Source organism: Bubalus bubalis, chromosome 13 (genome assembly GCF_019923935.1).
Source record: "Bubalus bubalis isolate 160015118507 breed Murrah chromosome 13, NDDB_SH_1, whole genome shotgun sequence".
Taxonomy (NCBI): domain Eukaryota; kingdom Metazoa; phylum Chordata; class Mammalia; order Artiodactyla; family Bovidae; genus Bubalus; species Bubalus bubalis.
The window spans coordinates 9,043,130-9,069,395 of NC_059169.1; the positions used below are offsets into that span (position 1 = coordinate 9,043,130).

The window sequence follows — 26,266 nt, forward strand, 5'->3', positions numbered from 1 at the left end:
TGGTCCAGGGGTTAAGAATCTGCCTGCCAATGCAGGGGACACGGGTTCTATCCCTGATCTGAGAAGATTCGACGTGCACCTAAGGCTGAGCACCGCAACTACTAAGCCTGTGCTCCAGAGTCCAAGCTCAGCAACGAGAAGCCAGCACAGTGAGAAGCTGGTACAGTCCAACTCGAGAATAGCCCCTACTCGTCACAACTAGAGAAAGCCTGAGCAGCAACAAAGACCCAGCACAGACACTAAGGAAATAAAGATTTTTTAAAAAATAGAGTATAACTCTTAAAAAGCCAACAGACAATGACTATCAATTTGAGACATCTAGGAGAATTTTCTTAATCCCTGTCTTTTTAAATAGCTGCATAATGTAAGGTATACATTTGACATGTGTGGGTACTTCCCTTTTAAAAAGTCTCTCCTAAGTTGGTTTTCATGACATTGAACTTGCCTTATCCTTTCAACACTCCTCCTTTGTCGATTTATTCCTCTACTTTTTGCCTGACCGGATCAATGTAGGAATCCCCTGATTGTCCATCATCTTCTTTCGTCTATCATCTCTCTCTTGAAAAATTCATCAAATCATAGGATTTTAGCTAACCACAACGATCCAGCCCTTAAATCTCTCCTAAGTTCCACACTTGGGATTTCACACATTGTGTTCTACTAACATCCAAAAGCTACCTGGAGACCTGTAGACATAATTTTCTTTCTAAAAGCTACTTTTCTGTGTAGCCCACCCGTTCAAGCAGCCCAGCTCTTCTTCTGGTCAACCAGTTCAAAATGTTTTGGATCATATTTCAATCTCTCTCACTCTCCTCATCTAAGAAGTTGCCGGATTCTGTTGAAACAACCCCCGAAATCTGCACTCCTAAGACTATCAGAGGGCTTCCCAGGTGGCGCTTGTGGTAAAGAACCCATTGGTAAAGAACCCATCTGCCAATGCAGGCGACGTAAGAGATGCCGGTTTGATCCCTGGGTCAGGAAGATCCCCTGGAGGACGGCAGGACAACCCACTCTGGTATTCTTGCCTGGAGAATCCCCATGGACAGAGGAGCCTGGCGGGCTATAGTCCCTAGGGGTGCAAAGAGACAGACATGACTGAGCAACTTAGCAGGTACACACATCACCATCAGAAACCTTTGAGAAACCTTCAATCATGTCTTCCTCCAGTGTTCTGGCCCCCAGCTTCCTATAAAACAACTCTACTCACGACATAGCTTTGAGATCTAGGACTATGTGACTCCCTAATGCTAATGGGAAGAAGTTCACCCAGTCTAACATTCTGTGTCTTAGGTTCCTAAAATAGAGCCCCAGCTGCTTCTCCAACCTTACTTCCTGTCCCCTCCATACACTTTCTGATCCACTCATCCTTCCCTATGTAGCTCTGGGGTTTTCCTGACTTCATGACTTTGCCAAGACAGGAATCTACTCTATACAACCAAATCCTGCTGAATTTTCAAAGCATGGGGGAAATGACTGCCTCTGGAAGATTTTTCTAATATCCCCAAGTGAAATTCATCTTCTCTGAATTTCTACACCATCTTATTTTTCAACTCTACGGTGTAACTTTTTTTCTTCCACCTTGTGATATGCAGTTATGTATCAGATAAACCTGTTACCTGACAGAACTCTTTGACAGAAAGAATCACTTCTGATAAATCACTGTAGTCTTCAGAGTACCAAGTACTCTGCCTTATACACAGGGGATCCTCCAAAAACACTTGTAGAGTGAGGTTTTTTCCAACAAAATTCTCTTATCTTTTTCCCACAAATTCCAACTGACAATCATAAACTGAATCCAGGACATGTTTGCAGGTCATCTGGTTAATAACTGGTTGTTCAAAGTCAACCGACAGCTCTTAGATGGCTCTGTTTTACTATGTCCTGTAGAGTGGAATGAAGTTAGCAAATCTGTGTAAGAGTTACATCCTCAAGTAACAGTTGAGGTAACATGGAACTGATTCCATCTTGACTTCCCCAATAAAACAAAAGTCTACTTAAAGTGAAGTCTACTTTAGAAGTTCAGAACAAGTTATCCACCTTTAATGTGTATGTATGTGAAAGCTGCTCAGTTGTGTCTGATTCTTTGTGACCCCATGGACTGTAGCCTGCCAGGCTCCTCCATCCATGGGATTCTCCAGGCCAGAATACTGGAGTGGGTTGCCATTTCCTTCTCTAGGGGATCTTCCCAACCCAGGAATGGAACCCAGGTCTTTCGAATTGCAGGCAGACTCTTTATGATCTGAGCCACCAGGGAAGCACCTTTGGAGGCAGATAATGTGTGGTGAGAAGAAGAAGGAGGAGGAGGAGGAGGAGAAGAAAGAGCTTTTAGTACCAATCTCACGAAGCTATGGACTTTTCAAATGTTTATGTTTCTTACTGACTCTGGGTGAGTAAGCATTACCATCATTTCACATAAATGGAACAATTTAATCTCTATGGCAGAGAAAGACACTCTGCTCTTGATTTAGGATATTATTGAGAATGAATAAATGGCTCCTCACCACAAGTAATTTAATATATAATTTACATGCAAGGAAATAGGAGATCGTTTTTCATTTATTAGCTTATTTATCACACTCTTCCATATAGTCAGGTTGGCATCTTGCCCAGACAATGGTCAAAATGCATTGGATTTAAAAGTGAGAGTCGCTCAGTCGTGTCCGACTCTGTGATCCCATGGACTAAACAGTCCATGGAACTCTCCAGGCCAGAATACTGGAGTGGGCAGCCTTTCCCTTCTCCAAAGGATCTTCCCCACCCAGAGATCGAACCCAGGTCTCCCACATTGCAGGCGGATTCTTTACCAACTGAGCTACAAGGGAAGCTCAACGGTATTTAAACGTTTTGCCATTTACATGACTTCTCTTTATTCAAAAAACTTTTAAAGCTTTTAATACTATCTTCTTTCTAAACTAATAATTTGGTCATCCATTCAAAAACTTTTTTCTTGTGCACCAGGTATTGTACCAGCTCCACTCTTAGGGGCTTACAGTCTACTGGGAAGAAAACAAATAACAACGTGGGAACAAATACACTTGAGCTATGGAAGAATTAAAGAGGGTGGTGGTAGATTTGGCAGAGAGAACATTATTAACTGGAGGAATCAGCTCTCTGACACCCATGGGCTGAGAAGGAGCTAGACAGTCAATGTTCTGGAAAAACAAATGAAAATTCCCAGAATAAGAAAGAGCTGGCATGTTATAGGCAGTGGGGGAAAAAACGTCGGTGTATTTGAAGAATAATGAGGAAGAAAAAATGGAAAAAAAAAAAAACAATAAAGTTGGAGAAATATTTAGGAATCAGAACATAGCAAATTATTCATCCTTGGTAAGGCATTTAGATTTTATTCTAAGAGGAAGGGGAAATCATAGACAGGTGTTATGCAAGACAGTGATGTGTTATAATTTACAGTTTGCAAATACATTTTGGCAACTGGGTGGGAGAGATTCTGGTGTGTTGGGAAGCAGTGAGGATGGGGAAAGTGAGAGGGTGTTGCAGAGCCCAGGCGAAGGGTGATGCAGGCTTCAACAAGGCTGATGCCAATGCCGACAGGGAGAGCTGGCTGAAATCTCCTTTGATTTGGGTACCTATGGCACTTGCTGCTGGATTGTACGTGGCAGGTGAGGGAGAGAAAGGCCAGGTTCTCTAACAATGCAGCCTAATAGATAATGGAACTGCAGGAGGGAGAGCTGAGAGCAGAACATCAGCTCCGTTTTGAACCTTGTGTGGCTGAGATGCTCTTGAGACAAACAAGGAGAGGTCAATAAGCAGCTGACACAGATCTGGCATTTGAGGACAGTCAGCACCAGGGCTGTCCATGCTGGAGTCTCCCAAAGGAGATGGCATTTAAAGCTTCGGAAGTCAATGAGCCCACTTAGGAAGAAGTAAATCTTGAGAAAATCTGATATTTATGGTAGGGTAGAAAGGAGAAGCCAGACAAGTAGGATTATCCAGGAAAGGAGGAGAAAAATATGATTATGTTGTCTTGTAAAATAACAAGAATATTTCGTAAAGGAGACCTACTGAGTGGAATCATACTGAAAGTCAGTTAAAAACAAAAAAGATGATAAAAACCACAAGAGTAGTTTCAGTCAACTTTTGCCAGATCTGCACTATTCTTTTGACCCAGGCCAGTGTGTGGAACACCCAGGGGTGGCAGAACTGGGAGAATAATCTATTCACATTCAGGGAGAACGGCATCTCTGCTTGGGGGATTCACAGTGATGTTATCCGTGATTTGCGCATGCATGTTCAGTCGCTCAGTCGTGTCCGACTCTTTGCAACCCCATGGACTGCAGCCCGCCAGGTTCCTCTGTTCATGGGATTTCCCAGGCAAGTATACTGGGATATGTACCATTTCCTACTCCAGGGGATCTTCCGGATCCAGGGATCGAACCTGTATCTCCTGTATTGGCAGGTGGGTTCTTTAACCACTGAGGCACCAGGGAAGCCCTATCTATGTAATAAGCGTGTAACAGATCATTCTAGAACCTGTAGGGAGAACCAGCCTAATGAAACATTTGAAGTCTACTAAATCTGCCTTCACTTGGCTTCCTAAGTCTTCATACAGGTGAGTAATTTTCCATTTGATTTTCATTTGCAAGGCCATTCACCCTCTCCTGGCATCTGGCAGACCCTCCCCCCAACCCCACAACCATGATTTTTCTTTCTATTCTCTTCCCTTCGCCTACACCAAAATATCACCAAGAACGTTCTGGATGTGTGTTGTCCAATGTAGTGATCACTAATCAGCGTGACTATTTATTAAAGTTCAGTGAAATTTACAATTCAGTTTCTCAGCCGCGCTAGTCACATTTCAAGTGTTTAACAGCCATACACGGCCAGCGGCTACTGTGTTGAAAAAGGCAGATATGTAACAACATTCCCATTATCTTTGAAAATACTCCTGAGCAGTGATGTTCTAGACAATGACACTTCCAATGAATCCATTGGCTCTGAGACACACTTTCTTAATACACTGTAAAGATGGTGCTCAATTAAGTAACTGACCCACATGAATGGATCTAATTGCATCAGCTACTATTAATACATACTGTCTGCCCAATACTCTTTTCACCTTGTTAATAATAGGAGGACCTTCATTTTTTTCATGGAGATGCTGATAGTTCATCTGGAAAATATTTGATTACTCAGGCTCCTTTTGACCTAGAGTTGCCCTTAAGACTTAACTCTATTAAGTGAGATAGAAAAGAAAATCTCTTGGGTAAAGTTTCCAGGAAAGCTATTGTCATCCAAAGAAAATGAGACAGACTCAGCTAGCACATATCCTTTGCCCTTTGTCCTATTCTTTTCCCTTTCTTCTTTCCTAAAAGATGGGCACAACAGGAGGTTTTCAATGGGCATGAAAGGGCAGAGTGGGAGGGAAGAGAGAAGGTGTGTGGGACGTTGATGGCTCTCAGGAAGTCACCCTGCCATCCATCCAACCCTGAAGTGACAACCTGCAGGCTTATTTGCATCATTACTTATCACTGAACACAGTCCTAACTAGCTGTATAGTCAGGCCACTCAAGATGGCTGTTCCCTTGCTCTCTGCATATTCCCTGCTCAACCAGTCTCTGCTTCACTCATATGACCGTCCGATCCTCTTAATTATACACTTAGTCAGTAACGGTTTATGTGCTTGCCTCTTGCCCCAGCCACTGGTCTCTCTGGTAACGATGAGCCAGCGTGATCTCAATTCCCCCTGTAAATGCTAAGCTCCTCCTCCCTGGAGTACCAAAGATTGCTGCCATGTCCTGCCACCTGCCATATGACGGGTGGGGTGTCGCTCCAGGAACTTTTGTTGGGGACTTGCAAGATTCTCTTGTCCAGGGGCTACCCTGATGGTCCAGGGGTTAAGAATCCACCTTGCAATGCAGGAGACTCAGGTTTGATCCCTGACCAAGGAACTAAGATTCTACATGCTGCAGGGCAACTAAGCCAGCTCATTGCAACTACTGAGCCCGGGACACGTCAGACGGTCCCATCAGCCGCAACTAAGACCCAACACAGTCAAAAATAGACACATAAACATATAAAAAACAACTCCCTGTCCAATAATCCACTGATGTCTCTGCTGCTGTCTCCAGGCTGGGCAACTACAAGGCCTGCAGGCTGGCAGGGTGCCTCCCAACACTGGCACATGTACAAGCTCAGGAAAGGGGTTTGCGGTTTTAAGATGTAATTCAGAGACAAGGAGACAATCACAATGCCACTCAGATCGTCCAGCTAAGAAAGGCGTGGCCTGAGTCAGTGGTCTGGACCGTCAACATACGTCCAGGAGCGCCTGGGGGGTGGGGCGCAGGTGTTACTGCCGTCATACTCTCAGGCTGCCTGATCATCTTCAAATTGCAGCTAGGAACCAAAGAATTCCTAGAAGAAGTGTGAACTGATTGTGTAATTAAGAGGTTGGTCTTCATTATCTTTTCTTGTTTCTTAAATTGGACTCATGGGCTCATTCCAGGAGCTGCGAGGAAAAAGGAAAGCAGTAAGCAGTCCACTTCTTCTTCTCATCCTGGATATACGGAGTACCAGAGGGAGTTCTCCAGTTAAGCTTGAAAGTGAAAGTGTGAGTCCCTCAGTCGTGTCTGACTCTTTGCAACTCCATGGACAGTAGCCCACCAGCCTCCTCTGTCTGTGGAATTCTCCAGGCAAGAATACTGGAGTGGGTAGCCATTCCCTTCTCCAGGGGATCTTGCTGACTCAGGGATTGAACCCAGGGCTTCTGCATTACAGGTAGATTCTTTACTGTCTGAGCCACCAGCAACAATTAAACATATAAGAGCCAACACATAGATATATTTTCCTTATGAAATCTTAAAGTCAAGTGTCACTAAAATACAAATACATCCCAGGGACTATCACTCCAGCCAAAGTTTTTTTTCTCAGTAGTGAGATCTGATTAAAAAAAAAAAATCCATGCATGTGTAGATCACATAATATTTTTGTCATTAATAGAGAATTGAGAAGGTCCACATCAGTCTACGATCACTGAACACTGCTTGTTGCCATTCAGTCACTAAGTCATGTGCAACTCTTTTGCGACTCCATGGACTATATAGCTCGCCAGGCTCCTCTGTCCATGGGATTTTCCAGGCAAGAACACTGGAGTGGGTTGCCATTTCCTTCTCCAGGGGATCTTCCTGACTCAGGGATGGAATTTGGCAGGTGGATTCTTTACCGCTGAACCATCACTTTGCTCACCAGTTTGATTAAGTGAGGCATAGTCTTCGTGCTGACTCTCTCTGTGCCAGTCACTCTCATGACTCTCATTTTCAGGTTGTAATTTTGGTGTGATCCAAACTGAACTGCTTAAAATTATGCAATTGCTTACATTCACCTTTAGGAATGCTTGCTAACTGATGCCAGCCTACCAGAATTGGTTTAATCACTTGCAGTGTTATTGTTGGTACTTGTCGGTGCTTAGCCATCTAGTTGTGTCTGACTCTTTGTGACTCATTTGGCCACAGCCTGCAAGGCTCCTCTGTCCATGGGATTTCCCAGGGAAGAACACTGGAGTGGGTTGCCATTTCCTTCTCCAGGGGATCTTCCCAACCCAAGGATCGAACCCACATTTCCTGTGTCTCCTGCATTACAGGCAGATACTTCCCCTGTTGAGCCATGGGGGAAGTCCTATTTTTGTTGTAAAGGCGGATGGACATCATTGCCTGTTAGTTCTCACGTGCCCCCTAAGTAGGTTGACATTATTTGGAGTTTTACTTGTTTGCAGAATGCTCAGGGAGTCCCAGCTTTGGAGTCAGGGATCCAAATTTTGATCTCTGGCCACACATTAGATATGTGGGCTTCTCGTCCAGCCCTCCAGGTGCAAGGTCAGAGATACTATGACCAGGGTCTGGCAGTGAACTGGGAAAATTACCCAGATTAGCGATGTCAGTTTTGCTTTTTGAAGCCACACCAGAGGGATGATGCTAGTGAGCTTCACGCATGCCTCACGGTAGGATTTGTTCTCCATGGGCTGCAGCGTGATGTTGTTGTTTGGTCGCTAAGTCACGTGTGACTCTTTGCGACCCTATGTATGGACTGTAGCATGCCACGCTCCCCGGTCCTTCAGTATCTCTTGAAATTTGTTCAAATCCAAGTCCACTATGTGAGTGATGCCATCTAACCATCTCATCCTCTGTTGTCCCCTTCTCCTCCAGCCCTCAGTCTTTCCCAGCAACAGGGTCTTTTCCAATGAATCAGCTCTTCACATCAGGTGGCTCAAGTATTGGAACTTCAGCTTCAGCATCAGTCCTTCCAGTGGGTATTCGGGGTTGATTTCCTTTAGGACTGGCTACAGGATGTGGAAACTAAATTCTTTGAACAAAGTAACTGCCACTCCTTCTTCTAGGCACAGAACTGCTGGTTTATATGACATCAACTTCCTAAACATTCTGTAGTTGGTGCTTCAAGAAATCTAAAACAGATGTATTTGGGACTTCCTTGGTGGTCTAGTGGCTAAGACTCTGTACTCCCAATCCCCTCTGTGAAGAAAGCATTCTCTTTTTTTCAATAAATGGAGACAAAGATACAAAAAAAACATAGTCTCCTCCACCCATCTGACTGCTCAAACCAGAAACTTGTGAGTCACTCCACAAGTCACCCTGCCCCTCACTCATGTCTTTCAATCATGAATATCCATAAACAGGAATTTTACTCCCGGGGTGGGGTGGGGAGCACTCTTGTCAGGTTCAACTAAACATTTAGATCGACAATTGACACTGGTCTCCTTGGAGGTATGTGGGATGGGACAGGAACCACATCCTGTCAGCTTTCCTCTCCATGGGCATCCTTACAGCAGTTCATGAGGATAAACAGCTTTATACTGCAGTCTGGGGATAACCTTTTCTTCAGGTTAATGCAGTTCAGATGCCTGGAGATGAACTCCACATTGCACAGATATTGAGGCTTCTCTGGCTTAGAAGTCTTATGCCCCATAGGAGCCCAAAATCTCTTCCAATGATTCCTTAAGCATAGCTTCCAGAAAATTCTCAAGAGACATGCCTATTGGCTGAGACACAACACTCACATAAAAGCGTGGCCTTCCCATAAGACTTTCACAGTTCATTCTTAATCCCTCCCAATCTAGTTGAAATTTATCAGCCATAGGTCACATTGCCATGAGCCACGTGGCCTGGTTGGCATCCACCATACTTATCTGTTTCCGGGGAGCTGGAGGAGGGGTCTAAGAGAGGGCCGTGTCCCCTGCAGTGAGTCGAAGGTTTCAGGAGCCTGTCGTCATGTTGTCTCTAGTATGTTATCCAATACATCACAGTTTTCCATCTTTACTGTCCTCCATCTAGCTAACCTGCCTGCATCTCTCACCAGGACTCATCTCCTAAAATCACATTTACCCAGCAACCCTACACACACGCACTCCTCCCAGCAATCCAGACCTCGCCTGGCAGCCAGGGATACTTGGTAAACAGAGTGATCGTGCTATTGTCTTGTTTAAACGCTTCTGTGGTTTCCGATCAGTCTTTCAGTGAGAGTGAAAGTCACTCAGTCGTGTCTGACTCTGTGACCCCATGGACTATACAGTCCATGGAATTCTCCAGGCCAGAATACTGGAGTGGGTAGACTTTCCCTTCTCCAGGGGGCTCTTCCCAACCCGGGGATCAAACCCAGGTCTCCCACATTACAGGCAGATTCTCTACCAGCTGAGCCACAGTAAAGGCTTTCAAATCAACAACATGTTTACAAAATCTATCATATTCTGTCCTCTTTGTTATCTTATCATCTATCACACAGAGCTTCTCTTTGGTTCTCAAAAATTCCTTGACCATGTCATCCTCTCTTTCTGCCATATGCCTGAGCACACTTTGTTCTGTGACTCCTGGGTCAATCCACCTCCCCTCATCCGGCTAAATATTATGATCTGATTACCAAATGTGATGGTCATGATGTTTAGCTGATTAATACATTTCAAGCACATATTAGTTCCCCTCTCTGGTGGCTCAGACTGTAAAGAATCTGCCTGCAATGCAGGAGACCTGAGTTAAATCTCTGGGTTGGGAAGATCCCTGGAAAGGGAATGGCTACCCACTCCAGTATTCTTGCCTGGAGAATTCCATGGACAGAGGAGGCTGGGAGGCTACAGTCCATGGGGTCGCAAAGAGTCAGACATGACTGAGCAATTAACACGCACACACAAGCACATATTAGGCATCATATAGTTTTGACCAGATATGAAGGCATTCGCGAAGTCGTCTGTAGCCTCCAGTCTATGCCAAATCCCCTATCATGTATCTTTTCATTGAATTAGTGCTTCTCCTTTCAGACCATCCGCCTCACTGTCCTTTCTTTGTCAATGCCACCCTTCAAGTGTGACCATCAACTCTAATAGATTCATCATGAAATCCCCAGTGCTGGCTAACAGTGGGGGCTCAATAATATTTCCTGAATTAAAGAAGAAATAAATGATTATGTCAGTTTCAACCATGCAGAATATGGAGGAATTTCCATATTGGAAATAAGTAATTTGAATTTGAAGAGTATGAAGCCAGGAGGGATTGATGCTAAGAAATCATCTTGGGAGACAGTGACCTTAAGAGAAAACAGGAAAAGCTGAGGTTATGCAAGGGCAGCAAACAGCAGAAAAGACATCCAAAGGCAATTTATAGGGAAATGCTAAGATTTATTGGCAGGCTCTGAGTGCTTCCCCCAGTGGCTGATAAAGAATCTGCCTGCCAAGCAGGAGATGTGGGTTCGATCCCTGGGTTGGGAAGATCCCCTGGAGAAGGGAATGGCAACTCACTCCAGTATTCTTGCCTGGGAAATCCCATGGACACAGGAGCCTGGAAGGTCATGGGGTCACAAAAGAATTGGACATTACTTAGCAACTGAACAAAAACAACAGCTTCCTTCTGCCTCTGAGAGATAAGATAAAGTGATTACGAGAGAAGAGAGAGAAGAAACGGGGTAAGGTGCTTCTGAGGCCCAGGGAGAAGACCATGTCAAGAGGAATCGAAAGCAGAGTAACCACGACCCTATGCTAAAAAGTGGCCATGCAGAATGAGAACTGCATGGCACCTCAGATTTGGGCAACGGGGAACTATGAATAATCCCAGAGAGTCAGTTAGGCAGAATGGTGGGAGACAGAGCAAATTTCCATGGGTTAAAGATTAAACCAAGATGGGACTTCCCTGGTGGTCCAGTGGTTAAGAATCCACCTTGCTACGCAGGGGACACAAGTTCGATCCCGTGTCGGGGAACTAAGATCCCACGTGCCATGGAATAACCGAGCCTGCAGGCTACAACTACTGAAGCCTGAGCACTCTGGAGAGCTGGCGCCACAACGAGGGGGCCTGTGTGCCTCCAGGAAAGACTCCACACTTCACAACCAAGTCCTGCTGCAGCCAAGCAAATGAATATACATTTTTAAAAGTAAACTAAGTGTTCTGCTTAAAAGTCAGTTTCAAACAAAAATGTTTAAAAAATAAAAAAGACTGAACTAAGAGGAATGCAACCAGACAGGTCAGAGGTAAAGGTGTCTAGGAGAAATTACAGGCATGCTTGTGTCTGACAGGCAGTGATGGTCATTACATGGACAAGTATGCAATGAGTATTTGCTGACTTAATTATGTGCTATATACATGATGGGATAATATGAAATAAGATAATCTTTTCTTATGATAATGGGTATTTTCAGGAATACAGAAACTGGCAATGCATGTGGTGGTTCGAACCTTAAGGGCCAGAGTCATCTTATTTGTGTTACTTCATGCTTGCAAACCCATGAGATGCTTCCCTCTAGGTACCCTGCTGAGTAAGAGCCACTAAAAACACTCCTGAGATGCATGTGGCCACTTTGATTTGGTAGCTCAATGTCAAGTGTGAGGATAAAGACGGCTTTATGCAAAGAAAAAAGGAGACAGTTATCATTCTGAGTAAACTGTTATAAAACGGAATTAATAAGCAAACATGAGTTCTGGTCTATGTCCCATAGTTTACTGTAATCCACAGCATAAACTCCACCTGAACTGGTTCTGTCTTTCATCCTTTATATGTGTATATAACACTAATGATGGGCTTCCCAGGTGGCGCTCGTGGTAAAGAATCAGCCTGCCAATGCTGGAGACATAAGAGATGTGGGTTCGTCCCTGGGCTGGGAAGATCCCCAGAGAAGGGCATGGCAACCCACTCTAGTGTTCTTGCCTAGAGAATGTCATGGACAGAGGAGCCTGGTGGGCTTCAGTCCATAGGCTCGCAAAGAGTCAGACACGACTGAGGTGACTTAGCACACACACAACACTAACGGCAGTAAGATCTATATCTACATGTGACACATGTGCTGGATACGACCCTGAGTGCTTTATATGCATTAACTCATTCACTCTCACAATAACCCTCCAAGATACGTATAATCATCTTTCATTGGTGAGAGAAGTGGGATATGTAAATTGCCTCGGGTTATATTAGGAATAAGTGGCTGGCCAGGGTTGGAACCAAGGGAGCCTCATGTCTGTAGACTTAACTGACGTTATAATTTGCCATTTATATTTCTAAACAGCAAATTACATTTACATAAATGTTTGTGAAGGGAACTTGTGGTCTCCTTATCAATGGGTCTAGTATGCCATATATTTTAATACTGGAATTACTCTATGTTCAAACTTGTTAATTAGCAGCATGTCCCTTGTAATTTCTTTCTAGAGAACAGCAGAGAAAAAAAATGAAATTCAAGGGACTTCCCTGGTGTTCCAGTGGTTAAGACTCCATGCTTCTAAGCAGGGGGACATGGGTTCGATCCCTGGTCAGAGAAGTAAGATCCCACATGCTGCCAGGCGCAGCCAAATAAGTAAATTAATTAAATTCAAGATTATAATAGTCAGTGTTACTCATTCAGTCATGTCTGACATTTTGTGGTCCCATGGACTATAGGCTGCCAGGCTTTTCTGTCCATGGGATTCTCCAGGCAAGAATACTGGAGTGAGTTGCCATTTCCTTCTCCAGGGGATCTTCCCGACCCCGGGATCGAACCCAGGTCTCCTGCATTGCAGGCAGATTCTTTACCATCTGAGCCACCAGGGCAGGCCAAAGCCTACAGCACTCGATCTTCCCAGGCAGTCTCCCATCCAAGTCCTAATCAGGCCCGACCCTGCTGAGCTTCCAAGATCAGATGAGATCAGGTGCGTTCAGGGTGGTATTGCCATCGCTGAGCTACCAGGGAACCCCTATAACAGTCAAGGCTCAAACAATTCCTTCCACAACTGTCTTAAAGAAATCATAATTTGAGGCCAAGTGCAAAACTCATGTGGGAGGTGATGTTTCCAGTGAGAATATGAATTACACTTGATTCTTATTATGAAGATTCATATTTGAGAACTTGCCTACTCCCTAAAATTTATTTGTATTCCTGAAATCAACACTCAAAAAGCTTTCCAGGGCATTTGAGAACACAGGGCAAATGGTGAAAAATGGAGGTGTGCAAGGTTCACACTCCCAGCGAAGGTCAAAGAAGGTCACGCTCTGCCTTCTTGACTCAGTTCTTCACTGAAGACCAGTGTTCTTTTCCCAGTATAGGTGGTGCTAGACTCTTCACATTTTTGCACCTTCCGTTGGTGATCTTGATGTTTTCGATGGCTCCCAAGTACAGTGCTTAAGTGCTAGCCAGTGTTCTTAAGTGCAAAAAGGCTGTGATGTACCTTAGGGAGAAACCTGTGAGCCAAAGCATCTTCATTCAGGCGTGAGTTACAGGGCTGCTGGCCATGAGCTCCATGTCAGTGAATCAACTATATGTGACCCAGTATGTCTTCACATAGAAACACACATGAAACAAGGTTACATACAGATTGGTTTTTGAAAATGCCAGGAGCAGAGGTGGGATCCTAGCTAGCCCTGTATTTCCCTCAAGAGTCAGTATTTGCCAACTCCCTGTTCATGGCACCTTTATAAACCATGTGTGTGTTAGCTGCTCAGTCATGTCTGATTCTTTGTGATCCCCTGGACTGTAGCCCACCAGCCTCCTCTGTCTATGGAATTCTCTGGGCAAGCATACTGGAGTGGGTTGCCATTCCCTTCTCTAGGGAATCTTCATGACCCAGGGATTGGACCTGGGTCTCCTTCATTGCAGGCAGATCCTTTACCATCTGAGCCATTATGGAAGCCCCTTTATAGATCATAGCCACCAGGAATACCAAGACTTGACTTATCTTATTGAGGAACACTTCCAGAGCCTCAGTGTGGATTGGAAATGATGTGCAGCATTTCTAGCTAGAAGTCACTATGGATACACATGAGCTGACCACTGATGCGGACATCTCCCCCTCTCCTGGAACTAACCTCCTCCAAACAGTAGGATTGAGCCACCATCATAGTAAAGATTCACAAGTGAACGAAAAGGAAAGCAAAAACACTACACACTGGAATGTGTACAGATGTGTGCATAGGCTCCAGTGCAAAATCTGTGCCAGAATGTAAGGATTCATGCTGTCACCTGGGGTGCAGAGCTCGGAGAAAGCAGGAGAAGGTAAGTGAAATTGATCGTCGTTATCCACAGACACCTTTTAAATTAACAGTATCATCCTAACCCCAATTCTCTCAAGGACGTTATTCGAATATCAAAGTGAAATTTAAGAGCAACCACATGGGGACTTCCGTGGCGGTCCAGTGGTCAAGAATTCACCTTCCAATGTGGGGGACATGGGTTCGATCCCTGGTCTGGGAACTAATATCTCCCATGTCGTGAGGCAACTAAGCCTGCAGGTCACAACTACGGAGCCTGCATGCTCTGGAGCCCACGTGCTATAACTAGAAAGCCCATGTGCCACAACTAAGGCCTGATATAGCCAAATAAATATTTTTTTAAAAAGGAACAACAACATAAAATATTTTCAAGGGAAATTTCCAAGGTGTGTTTCCTTTACATACTTGAAAAGTGTTCTGAGATCCTTTGGTCAGTAAAACATGAAATTAAATGCACAGGTGATTTTGCAGAGTGGGTTGCTAACATTTAAGAAAAAGCACTGATAGAATCCATCCGGTTATACAGGTCAAAGATGCTATGCTTATCTGATTAGTGTGTGTCAGGTGCTAGCAGACACACCCAGTGGTATAGAATCTGCCTGTCAATGTAGGAGATGTCAGGGACTTGGGTTCGATCCCTGGGTCGGGAAGATCCCCTGGAGGAGGAAATGGCAACCCACTCCGGTATTTTTGCCTGAAAACTCCCATGGACAGAGGAGCCTGGCAGGGCTACAGGCCATGGGGTTGCAAAAGAGTCGGACACGACTGAGCGAGTACACACGCGGCACGGCGCACAGAGGCAGCAGCAGCGTTTTCCCCAACCCTGAAACACATTCATCCTCGGGTAATTATATTCCGATATCATCTATGTTGGGGAAGATCGACCACCTAGGAATTAATCTCTAAATATGAGAGGAAGGATCTTGAAAATCATAGCCAAGGCTCTACCAGGAGAATAAAGATTATTAATAGATCAACACATCTGCAGCTACTGCCTAATCTACTGTGCTTCATCCTGCATACAACCAGAGAGAGAGTGGATTGGATGATCAGCAACATGTAGACCATGTCAAAGAATGAGAAGCTGCACTTCAGAAAGGACAGACCACCTGGCAGGAGAGTTGGGGGCCCTTCTGCGGGGGTGTCCCAGCAGCACCATCCTTCCTGTTAAGATGACTTTCACTCAGCACCCCCTGAGGTTCTCTGCCCAGAGGTTTACTCCAGCCACCGAAGCCTGCTCTGATCAGGTACCTGTGGGACAGGCTGGATGTGGCCTGGGAATTAACGCCTCCTTGAAGCAATCCTCAACCCATGACTGATGATAGAATTGTGTGCTTTACTCGGACCTCTAGAGTTTCCTCCTCTGAACTGGGATGAAGCTCCAATTGACCGCAGCAGTAATTGGGTTGATAGCACGGTCTTCATTGGCTGCCCTCTCCAATGTCACGTCTTCCCACTTTCCTACCAGTAACTCATTCCCTTTTCCACTAATCTCTCATGCTCACACATGCTCAGTCATGTCTAACTCTTTGTGACCCCATGGACTGCAGCCTGCCAGGCTCTTCTGTTCCTTGGATTTTCCTGGCAAGAATACTGGAGCAGGTTGCTATTTCTTCCTCCAGGGGATCTTCCCAACCCAGTGATGGAACCCATATCTCCCATGCCTCCTGCATTGGCAGGCAGATTCTTTACCACTCAGCCACCTGGGAATCCCTTCCAGTAGATGACTTGCATTCAAATCTTAATCTCAGATTCTGACTTCTCATCGTTTTTTTACAAAAATTCTAGTCTCTAGGGCAATTACATTTCTGATTGTATAGCATCAAGTAATTGATGTTTAGTTTGTACATTTACTGGTTTGGCTAATGGGAGTCAGTACCCCCCACCCCACCCCCAGGGCACAGACAACTCTGGGTAGATGGACAAAGTGGAGACATGGAGAGTCAAAAATTAAAAAACTATCACTGTGAGATGTTTTCTCATTTACCTAGTAAACATTTGATCTCATCTAACAAGAAGATATATAGATTCGTTTTATCTTGATTTCCTCCCCAAAGCTGGAGAGAAAGAGAGATTCATTGGGGGGAGGGGGATTCATTATTTTATGGGTATGCACATGTAACAGGTCTGTACTATATCAGGTACTTAATGACAACAATAAAAGGGACTATAGTCTGTTTAGATATTTCTGATGACTACTAGAAGTAAAGGGAAAATCTAAACTAAAAGAAATATTGACATAAAGTACACACAGTTGTATGTCACTCTGGGGAAAACTGTGGTTTAGCAAGAGATCTGTGAACTAAACTCCACAGCTCCTACCGTGGGTCTGGCACTTTGCAGAGATGGGACATTAACGCCTCAAACCTCACTCACTTTTCCATTTGTGAGACTAGGGTAGGAGGAACAATCTCTGAGGATGGCTGTCATGGGAACCGGGAGAGAGAAAACACCCGGCCCAACAGTTATTAAAAAGGGCCTTGTCCCTTGGTTCACAGAAAAAGGAAAGAGGAAAATACTTTTGGTGAAATTCCAAGTGTTTTATGGTTGGTTAGAGAGAGAGAGTTACTAGACAGCCATACGTGGTGGTCAGAAAGATGACAGAGATGGATGGTCAGCTCTCTTCACTTATATGTGCCTTTGGGGGCTTTCCCCTCAGTAACAATACCCAATTCATTATGGTAATTACCTTAAAGAGATAAAGTTATATTGTTTGTGTGATTCCATGTTTACCTCGATTGTCCTAGTAACCTGGGAGGGACCGTAATCAGCATGCACCTTCTACAATATGGATCTTTGCAAGACTGAAATGGAACCACAGTGACCCTCATCCCCTCCCCTGGATGAAGCTCAGGCAGACACTGGCACCATTCTATCCCTGTGACTCTCCTTTTTGCAGTATTACCTTTGTAACGACCCTCTATCTGCCTCATTCTTCCTTTATGTTGCTTGTCCCTGGTGGCTCGGACAGTAAGAAATCTGCCTGCAATGCAGGAGACACGGGTTTGATCCCTGGGTGAGAAGATCTCCTGGAGAAGGGAATGGCAACCCACTGCAGTATTCTTGCCTGGAGAATCCCATGGACAGAGGAGTCCATGTGGTTGCAAAGAGCTGGACATGACTGAGCAACTAAGAGTAACAAGCTTGTGTCTGGGTCTCAGATCCACTATGAAAACAGAGCATGTATCTCTTGTTACTGTGTAATTAACTTGGAGTGTATCTTACTGTTTGTTTGTTTGTTTTCTTTTTTCAAGTCTCGGGTGATACTTCCCGGATCAATTTTTATCAGTAGAATAATAAAAGCTGGAAACTGCTTGCTTGAAGCAAACCGTTTCCCTGTCTTCAGAGAATCTGGTTTAGTGTCTCTCTTCTTTTACTGATAGGACACTGTGTCCTTTCACGTACATACACACGGAATAAATTCAGAGTTCGAGGTCATTACCAACCGAGTTGTATATGACTAATTGTATAGGTCTAATTGTATATGTATATGCATATATGTATATGTTAATTGTGGAGAAGGGCATGGCAACCCACTCCAGTATTCTTGCCTGGAGAATCCCGGGGACAGAGGAGCCTGGTGGGCTACAGTCCATGGGGTCGCACGAGTCGTACACGACTTAGCGACTAAACCATCACCACCACCACTACCATATGCTAATTGTATATGGCTTTTTGTATATCTTCTTTTTAACAGAAAATTTTTTTTAAAGGAGAAGCAGAATAAGAAAAGCAGATAACGCAGGTTGCAGGCAGAGAGCTATGAGAATTGCTCACCTCCACAGACCACGCCGTCCAAGTCTTCACAGCGACGATCGTCACATTCACACGTCTTGCCATACACCCTGCTGTCTCCCGGCGGGTAGCAGGTGCACTTGCCACATTCACACTTACCTGCAAAACACACAGGGAAAACACACTCATTAGGAGACTCACGGAATCAGTAAGACTTTTCAGGAAAACAAGCATCTGATTAGACCCACACCTCCTGGATCAGTATCTAGTCTTTGTCTGCTAACAATTCAGCAAATACCTTCTCCTACATCCCTAAGGTCAAGCTGAAGGTCAAGCATAAATGCCAAGGAGGTTGAGCTGGAGCTGAAGCGACAACTCCTGGCTCGTAGGTGACTCCTGTTTTCTACTTTCCATGTTCTGTTTCATTCCTTTTTGAAGACTCATTCAGTGATGAAACTCCCTGGATGTTTCATATTCCACTATAAGGATACCATTTAACATAACTGAATCAATTTTATTTATTCTGAAACAATTTGAACTAATATGGTCATTAAAAAATATTTTTAATTTGGGTCTGTCTGCCACATAAGCAAAAAAAAAATCTCATGGACACATTTCAACCTGATATTTTGGTGCTGATTTGGTGTCAGTTTTTGAGTTCACCGAATTCATCTTAACATGGGATGTGGGTGAGAGTTCATGTCCTAAATATCCTTATTAACCTTGACTTAAAGTTTAAAAGTAGAAACTTGTTTTGGAATTGAGTTTGGTTCACAGTTTGGGAATTTCTTAATTATTTTCCTTATGACTTTCCTCATTATTTCCTGAGCTGTAACTATGCCTCAAACACTATAATTTCTTCAATTCCATCCTTTTGTGTTCATGATACCACACATGCACTAACATTATCACTATCATTTTACTAAACAGGAGATGGAGACATATTGAGGCCAAGTAACTTTCTCTGCTGAACCAGCTCTCAAGGGATAGATTCCAAATTTATATCTATTCCCATCATGCTTAAAGTTTGCATCTAAACATTTGGCCATATTGTGTCTTAATATATCATAACAGAGCTCCAGGAGGCTGTATGAGAAAGCACAGTTCTTTTTTTCTGAGGAATTGGGACTGGTTTGCCAGAAATTCAGCCGAGTGACTACTCCAAGACATCTGTTAACTCCCTGTCATTATCCCAGCCATCATAATTACACACCCACTGAAATGATCATAAGATACTTCAGGGCTGACCCTGCAATGTTGTTAGTCGTTCTGTTGCTGCATTTGTATCATGCTAAAGAAATTCTGAGCTGGGATATGATAGGAAAAAGAAAAATTAGTATTTAGAATCGTATCACTTCAGAGCTGTAATTAAAGATAGTCTAACACAGTGATTCATAATCTTTTCTGGCAGAAGTGGCAGGGCCATGGTCCCTTTGAGAATCTGATGAAAGATACAGCAATAGACAGTGCTGTTCTGGCCGCCCTTCAACCCGTCTTTCTACTTGGAGGCAGAGCTGAGTTCAGCAGGAGACACAGCCCTCTCCCTCCCGCAATGATATCCCCTCTTCCAGGGGACTGGTGGACCGAGCAGGGACACACCAGACACCCTTGGCCAGGGCTTGGATTCTTGAGGGTGAGAGCAAGGCTCGGGGACTGCGGCAGAGTGGCAAGTACGACAGCACAGCCATGAGCCTCAGGGGCGTGGAGGCTGACGCTCCAAAGTGCCGGCTGGTTCGTGGCAGTGCCTTGCTTCCCTGGCTTGTTGTGTGAGCGAGCTGTCCAAGCTTGCACTCTGAGCCTAAGCCTTTGGAATACAATATTTTTTCATCTCAGTGAATGAAGTTGGTGACCTTTATTAGCAGTCAAGAACTCTAACTGGTAGACCCCGGATCTGTCCCTGGAAAAATATATACCAGCATGCGTTTATTTTTTGTAAAATGTCGTAAGGATCCATGAGTCTCTACAATTTATTTAAGAGACGAGGAAACTCAAGTACACTGAGGCTAAATGACTTGCCGAAGGTTAGCAAAGTAGACATTAGCCAGGTAGCCATGTTGGTGTTAGAACCCAGATTTTCTGAGCTGTGCATAATATTGCCTGCTCTGCATGAACACACTGGCCCTCTCATGGGTAGATGTGTGAGTGACAACTATGATCCAGACTGTGGACAGAGGCAAACTACATACAGCGGCAGTGAGTGTGGTTGACGAGTCCACGGTAGACAGACGTGGGAAACACCAATCACACCATTCCTGAGACATAATCCACTCCCGGTAACCAGGGCAACATCAGTTCTTAAGTCTGAGGGTACATGTGTTTATGGTGACCATTTAATTAACATTTTGAGGCATATAATAAGTTTCCTGACTATGTATTACTGGTTTCTTTGACAACCATGAACGAACTACTGGCATATGTGTTTATTTTATTTTTCACTTGAGGAAGAATTAATTAATTTACTCAATATCTATTACTTAGTCATAGTTCAAAAGATTGAACACAAATATCTATCAGATCCACACTCATTAATAAAATTATGGTATATAAACAAAACAGAATATTATAGCATGTGAGGTTTTAAAAACTTTTTTTGGTTGCTCCTCATAGCACGTGGGATTTTAGTTCCCCAACCAGGGACTGAACCTGGGCCCTTGGCAGTGAGAGCTCAGAGTCCTAACCATGGAACCATCAGGGAACTCCCCATAGGGGGTTAAATTTCTACACTTCACTGGCCATATATTCTACAACTTTCTCTATAAAATTCAACCTAGTGTTCAATAGCCTATTTAAATTTAATCTCTCCATAAACCCTCCCTTGTCCTCCCTGATTAGTTTAGTCACCTGTCAGAAAGCAGTGTTCTCTCTAATCCCACAGTATTTAGTTCACACCATTAGTAGATCACTGAATGCAAGCTTTTTACTAAATACACGCTGAGCCCTACTCTAAGTAGTGATCTCTTTGTTTCAGGCTGTGGGTGGATTCATGCAGTGACAGACTTTATTTTCTTGGTCTCCAAAATCACTGTAGATGGTGACTACAACCATGAAATTAGAAGATACCTGCTTCTTGGAAGAAAAGCTATAACCAGTCTAGACAGCATATTAAAAAGCAGAGACATCACTTTGCTGAATAAGGTCTGCATAGTCAAAGCTAGGGAGAAGGCAATGGCACCCCACTCCAGTACTCTTGCCTGGAAAATCCCATGGACGGAGGAGCCTGGTAGGCTGTAGTCCATGGGGTCACGAAGAGTCGGACACTTACTGAGCAACTTCACTTTCACTTTCATGCATTGGAGAAGGAAATGGCAACCCACTCCAGTGTTCTTGCCTGGAGAATCCTAGGGACGGGGGAGCCTGGTGGGCTGCCATCTATGGGGTCGCATAGAGTCGGACACGACTGAAGTGACTTAGCAGCAGCAGCAGCAGCAGTCAAAGCTGTGGTTTTTCCAGGAGTCATGTACAGACATTGGAGTTGGACCATAAAGAAGGCTGAAAGCTGAAGAATTAATGCTTCAAATTGTGGTGCTGGAGAAAACTCTTGAGAGTCCCTTGGACAGCAAGAAGATCAAAGCAGTCAATCCTAAAGGAAATCAACTGTGAATATTGGAAGGACTGATGCTGCAGCTGACGCTCCAGTACTCTGGTCACTTGATTCAAAGAGCAGACTCCTTAGAAAAGACCCTGATGCTGGGAAAGATTGAAGGTAGAAGGAGAAGGGGATGACAAAGGATGAGATAGTCGGGTGGCATCACTCACTCAACAGAAATGAGTTTGAGCAAACACTGGAAGACGGGGAAGGACAGGGAAGCCTGCCTGCTGCCGTCCATGGGGTCGAGAAGAGTCAGACATGACTAAGCAACTGAACTGAACTGTAGGTGGATCTGTAACTGTATAATATCTGTGATAGATATTAGTATTTACATATTTATAATTTAAAAACATGTTGAGAAGCTGTAATTTCAATAACTCACATAAAATCCATTTCTTTCTATTTCTCCAAAAAAAAAATTAACTATATTTTCTGATCCAGAATGAGATGATTTAAGAAGAGCAACATCATCAAAGGCACCTGCCAGCCTGGGAGCAGCAGTTACACTCTCTACAACCTTATTTTCTTCTAGTTTTTAAAACGGCGAAAACCACACTTGCATACATGCTCAACAGTGGGAGAGTAATTAGGGGCTCACATAAAACAGAAAAGAGATTAGCACTTCCCTAACACAGTCGTCCTTCGCCTAAAATAATAGGTTTACCATAGCAACCTGATTGCACCAGGAAAAGCTCCTGCCAAATGCATCTGAAGTTCCCTTGAAATTTCCACAAGGAGGAATTAAACACTTGAGAACTATAATATTCTGTACCATTTCATCTTAGTACAAATATTTCGTGTGTGAGAATAAAGTCATCTTCCATCAGACAAATTTAAAGGGAAGAGGCACCTTCACCTACTGCTTCAAAGTGAGCAGGAGGATGTCTTATAATTCAAGCCACACTGACACGACTTCAGCTAGTCAAAGAAGAGATGCTGGTGACTTTTTAAAAATGAGGATAAATGTCAATCCTTCCATTCATGTTTTCTTAGTATACAAGGATTGAAGTAATCAATCACAGACCTTTGTGCAGAAGGTAAAGAATCTGCTTCCCAATGCAGGAGACTCAAGAGTTGAGGGTTTGATCCCTGGGTCGGGGAGATCACATGGAGGAGAAAATGGCAAGCCGCTCCAGTATTCTTGTCTGGGAAGTTCCATGGACAGAGGAGTCTGACAGGCGACAGTCCATGGGGGTCTCAAAGAGTTGGACACAACTTAGTGACTGAGCTTGCACGCACGGCATTTAAACAAATGATGCACTGATATCACTTTCTGTTGTCTGTCTAGAGTGTCCAAAATTGAAATTGCAATATGGGAACAGCAGAGTTCACTTTTCTGTAGAGCTTTCCCAAGGTCTTGTGGAGAATATCACAGAGGAAGCCTATTAGACCTTGAAGTAAGATGATCTCATTATTTCACCCTTAAGATTAGTTTCTATAATGACTAACATTACTCAATTCACTTATTTCTAACAAAAATTTTCTAAAGTAGGTAGCCATTATCACACTCATTTACCAGTATAACTCAGAAATTAAGCAATAGTTTCAAGGTTAAATAACAACAACAACAGAGAATGAATGGGTTTGGAAATGTGGAGCTTAAGTAATTAATCAATGTGGTCAATCCCGAATGAGGCAATATAAAGGAGAAAAGGAATCTCCGTCTTCCTAGCTGGTAAATCTATTGGCCAGATAGTGGGTGGCACCTTGCTTCACAAAGTTTAGGGATTCTGCAAACAAAAATCAGCCATAAAAAGAAAGAAAAACTCAGTTATAGTGAGGTTGGATGAACCTAGAGTCTGTCATGTGGAGTGAAGTAAATTAGAAAGGGAAAAACAAATATCACATATTAACACATACATACGGAATCTAGAAAAATGGTACTGATGAACCCATTTGCAGGACAGGAATAGTGACACAGATGTACAGAATAGACTTGTGGACACAAGGTAGGGGAAGGAGAGGGTGGGATGAATTGAGAGAGTAGTGTTGACGTTCATACAATACCATGTGTAAAACAGTTGGCTAGTGGGAAGCTGCCGGAGAAGGCGACGGCACCCCACTCCAGTACTCTTGCCTGGAAAATCCCATGGATGGAGGAGCCTGGTGGGCTGCAGTCCATGGGGTCTCAAAGAGTTGGACACGACTGGAGCGACTTCACTTTCACTTTTCACCTTCATGCATTGGAGAAGGAAATGGCAACCCACTCCAGTGTTCTTGCCTGGAGAATCCCAGGGACGGGGGAGCCTGGTGGGCTGCCATCTATGGGGTCGCACAGAGTCGGACACGACTGGAGCGACTTAGCAGCAGCAGCAGCAGTGGGAAGCTGCTGTATAACTCAGGGAGCTCAGCCTGGTGCTCTGTGATGACCTGGGGAGGTGGGGGAGAAGGGATGGTGCGTGGCAGGTTCAAGAGGGAGGGGATATATGTATACTTATAGCTGATTCCTGTTGTTGTATAGCCGAAACCAATACAACATTGTAAAGTAATCATCCTCCAATTAAAAATTATAAAAAAAAATCCTATTACATCCAGGCATATACTTGTTTGGTACTGAATTAATGACTCCATTCTAGGTCATAAGCACAAGCAATTGTAATTCGCCATGAAATACTCTATGAGATAAATGTCAAAGGATAGACAAAGGCAACAAATGCTATTTACCAGTGAAAGAGCTGATACAATCAGAGAAACATTTCTATAGAAAGTTTCTTGAAGATAAACTGTATTTGGGCAAAAAGGGAAAACGTGGAATCAAACCCTCATCACTTTTAAATTCTTGCTTGGTTTTGTCACTTTAAAAAATTCAAAAGTGTGAGTGAATATATCACTTCCTTCATAGTTCAAGAGTGCTAATTAAATTGATTTGAAACAAGTGTGGACTCTCTTTCCACACCAGAGATAATTAGAAAATTTATTTTGCAAATTGAATAATGAAATCCATGTAAGAATAAACAATACATTTCTATCAATGAGCTAATCTTTTACAATGAAGAAAAAATAAACTATAAAGCAATATTTTCTACTTATTTCTTAATTATTCTTTATTTCTGAATCTGCCAATATTAATTTTTCCAAATGATGAAACATTAGAAAGAACATTGAGTATCCATATATGTAAGAGTATCCATATATGAGGATATATGTGTATATGTACATTTAAATTTGAAGCTATTGTTAATACCGTGTGAGCAACTTATCCTCAAACTGTTCTTGCAAAAAAAAAAGAAAGACACTTTGTACTATTCTTAAATCTTCTAACATCAAAAGTATTTTAAAATAAAAATATTTTAAACTAAAAAAATATACACGTAAAATCCTAAACATAATTTATCTATGTAACTAAATGTTTTGTAAAAAATAAAGCCCTATCAATAATTATATGTACTTTTAGCCATACATTTTACATTCACTTTTGGAAAACATATTCAGGTCTTAAGACAATTTTTCTCAATAAAGCAGTGTCAAATATATGCAGAGCCTGGGAATTACACAGCCAAAAATGTCAGAAACTCAATAATCTTAAAATTTAAGGATATAGCAAACTTGCTTTAACTTTGCCATTTTATAGCACAGTTGACGTAATCAGAATTAATAGGCAAGAGTTACAGGGAAACAGTTTAATATACTGTAATAAATAATATTACACACATCAGAGTAGTTCACTCTGATGGAACGTACTGCCATGGTAAGGAGTAAGCTTTCATCACCAAAGGAACTGAAGTCAATAAGGCAGTCTCTGATAAAAGTTAAGAATTTGTGCTCTGGGTTCAGAAAGACCTAAGATAGAATTTAATATCTATCACTTACACATTCTATAATCTTAGGAAATAAATAAACCTTTTCATTTAAAATTTACTAAATTGGGAATACCTACTTAATTAGGCAATCCCTTGGAGGAGGAAATGGCAACCCACTCCAGCATTCTTGTCTGAAAAATCCCATGGAAGAAGAAGCCTGATGGGCTACCGCGTCCATGGGGTCGCAAAGAATCAGAACACAACTCAGCGACTGAGCATGAATGCACTTAATAAATAACTTTAAAGGGACAAAAACAGAAATATATATATTTTAAAAAATATTGCCCTTTGGATTTTCTAAGCACCACTGTGATATTTGCTTGTGGTACAGTGTTTAAACTTAAAAAAAAAAAAATGTATAACCTATAGAGTAAAAGTGAAGTGAAGTGAAGTCGCTAGTCTTGTCTGACTCTTTGCGACCCCATGGACTATAGCCTACCAGGCTCCTCTGTCCATGGAATTTTCCAGGCAAGAATACTGGAATGGGCTGCCATTTCCTTCTCCAGGGGATCTTCCCAACCCAGGGATCGAACCCAGGTCTCCCACATTGTAGTCAGATGCTTTTACCGTCTGAGCCACCAGGGAAGTCCCCACAAATAGAATCACATAATTATCAATATGGGCTTCCTTGGCGACTCAGTGGTAAAAAAAATCTGCCTGCAATGCAGGAGACAAG

At 43.2% G+C, this 26,266-nt stretch overlaps 1 protein-coding gene and 1 pseudogene across 2 annotated transcripts in view; both read right to left on the minus strand.

The window, feature by feature from the left end:
* ITGBL1 (integrin subunit beta like 1) overlaps positions 1-26,266 on the minus strand; it is a 236,348-nt gene that overhangs the window by 12,033 nt on the left and 198,049 nt on the right. For both annotated transcript variants that reach the window (XM_006042244.4, XM_044927092.2), the window contains one exon: positions 18,244-18,360. In XM_006042244.4, coding sequence (XP_006042306.2) covers positions 18,244-18,360 — 117 coding nt within the window. The remainder of the gene's footprint in view (positions 1-18,243; positions 18,361-26,266) is intronic.
* On the minus strand, positions 13,040-13,158 carry LOC112578569 (annotated as a pseudogene).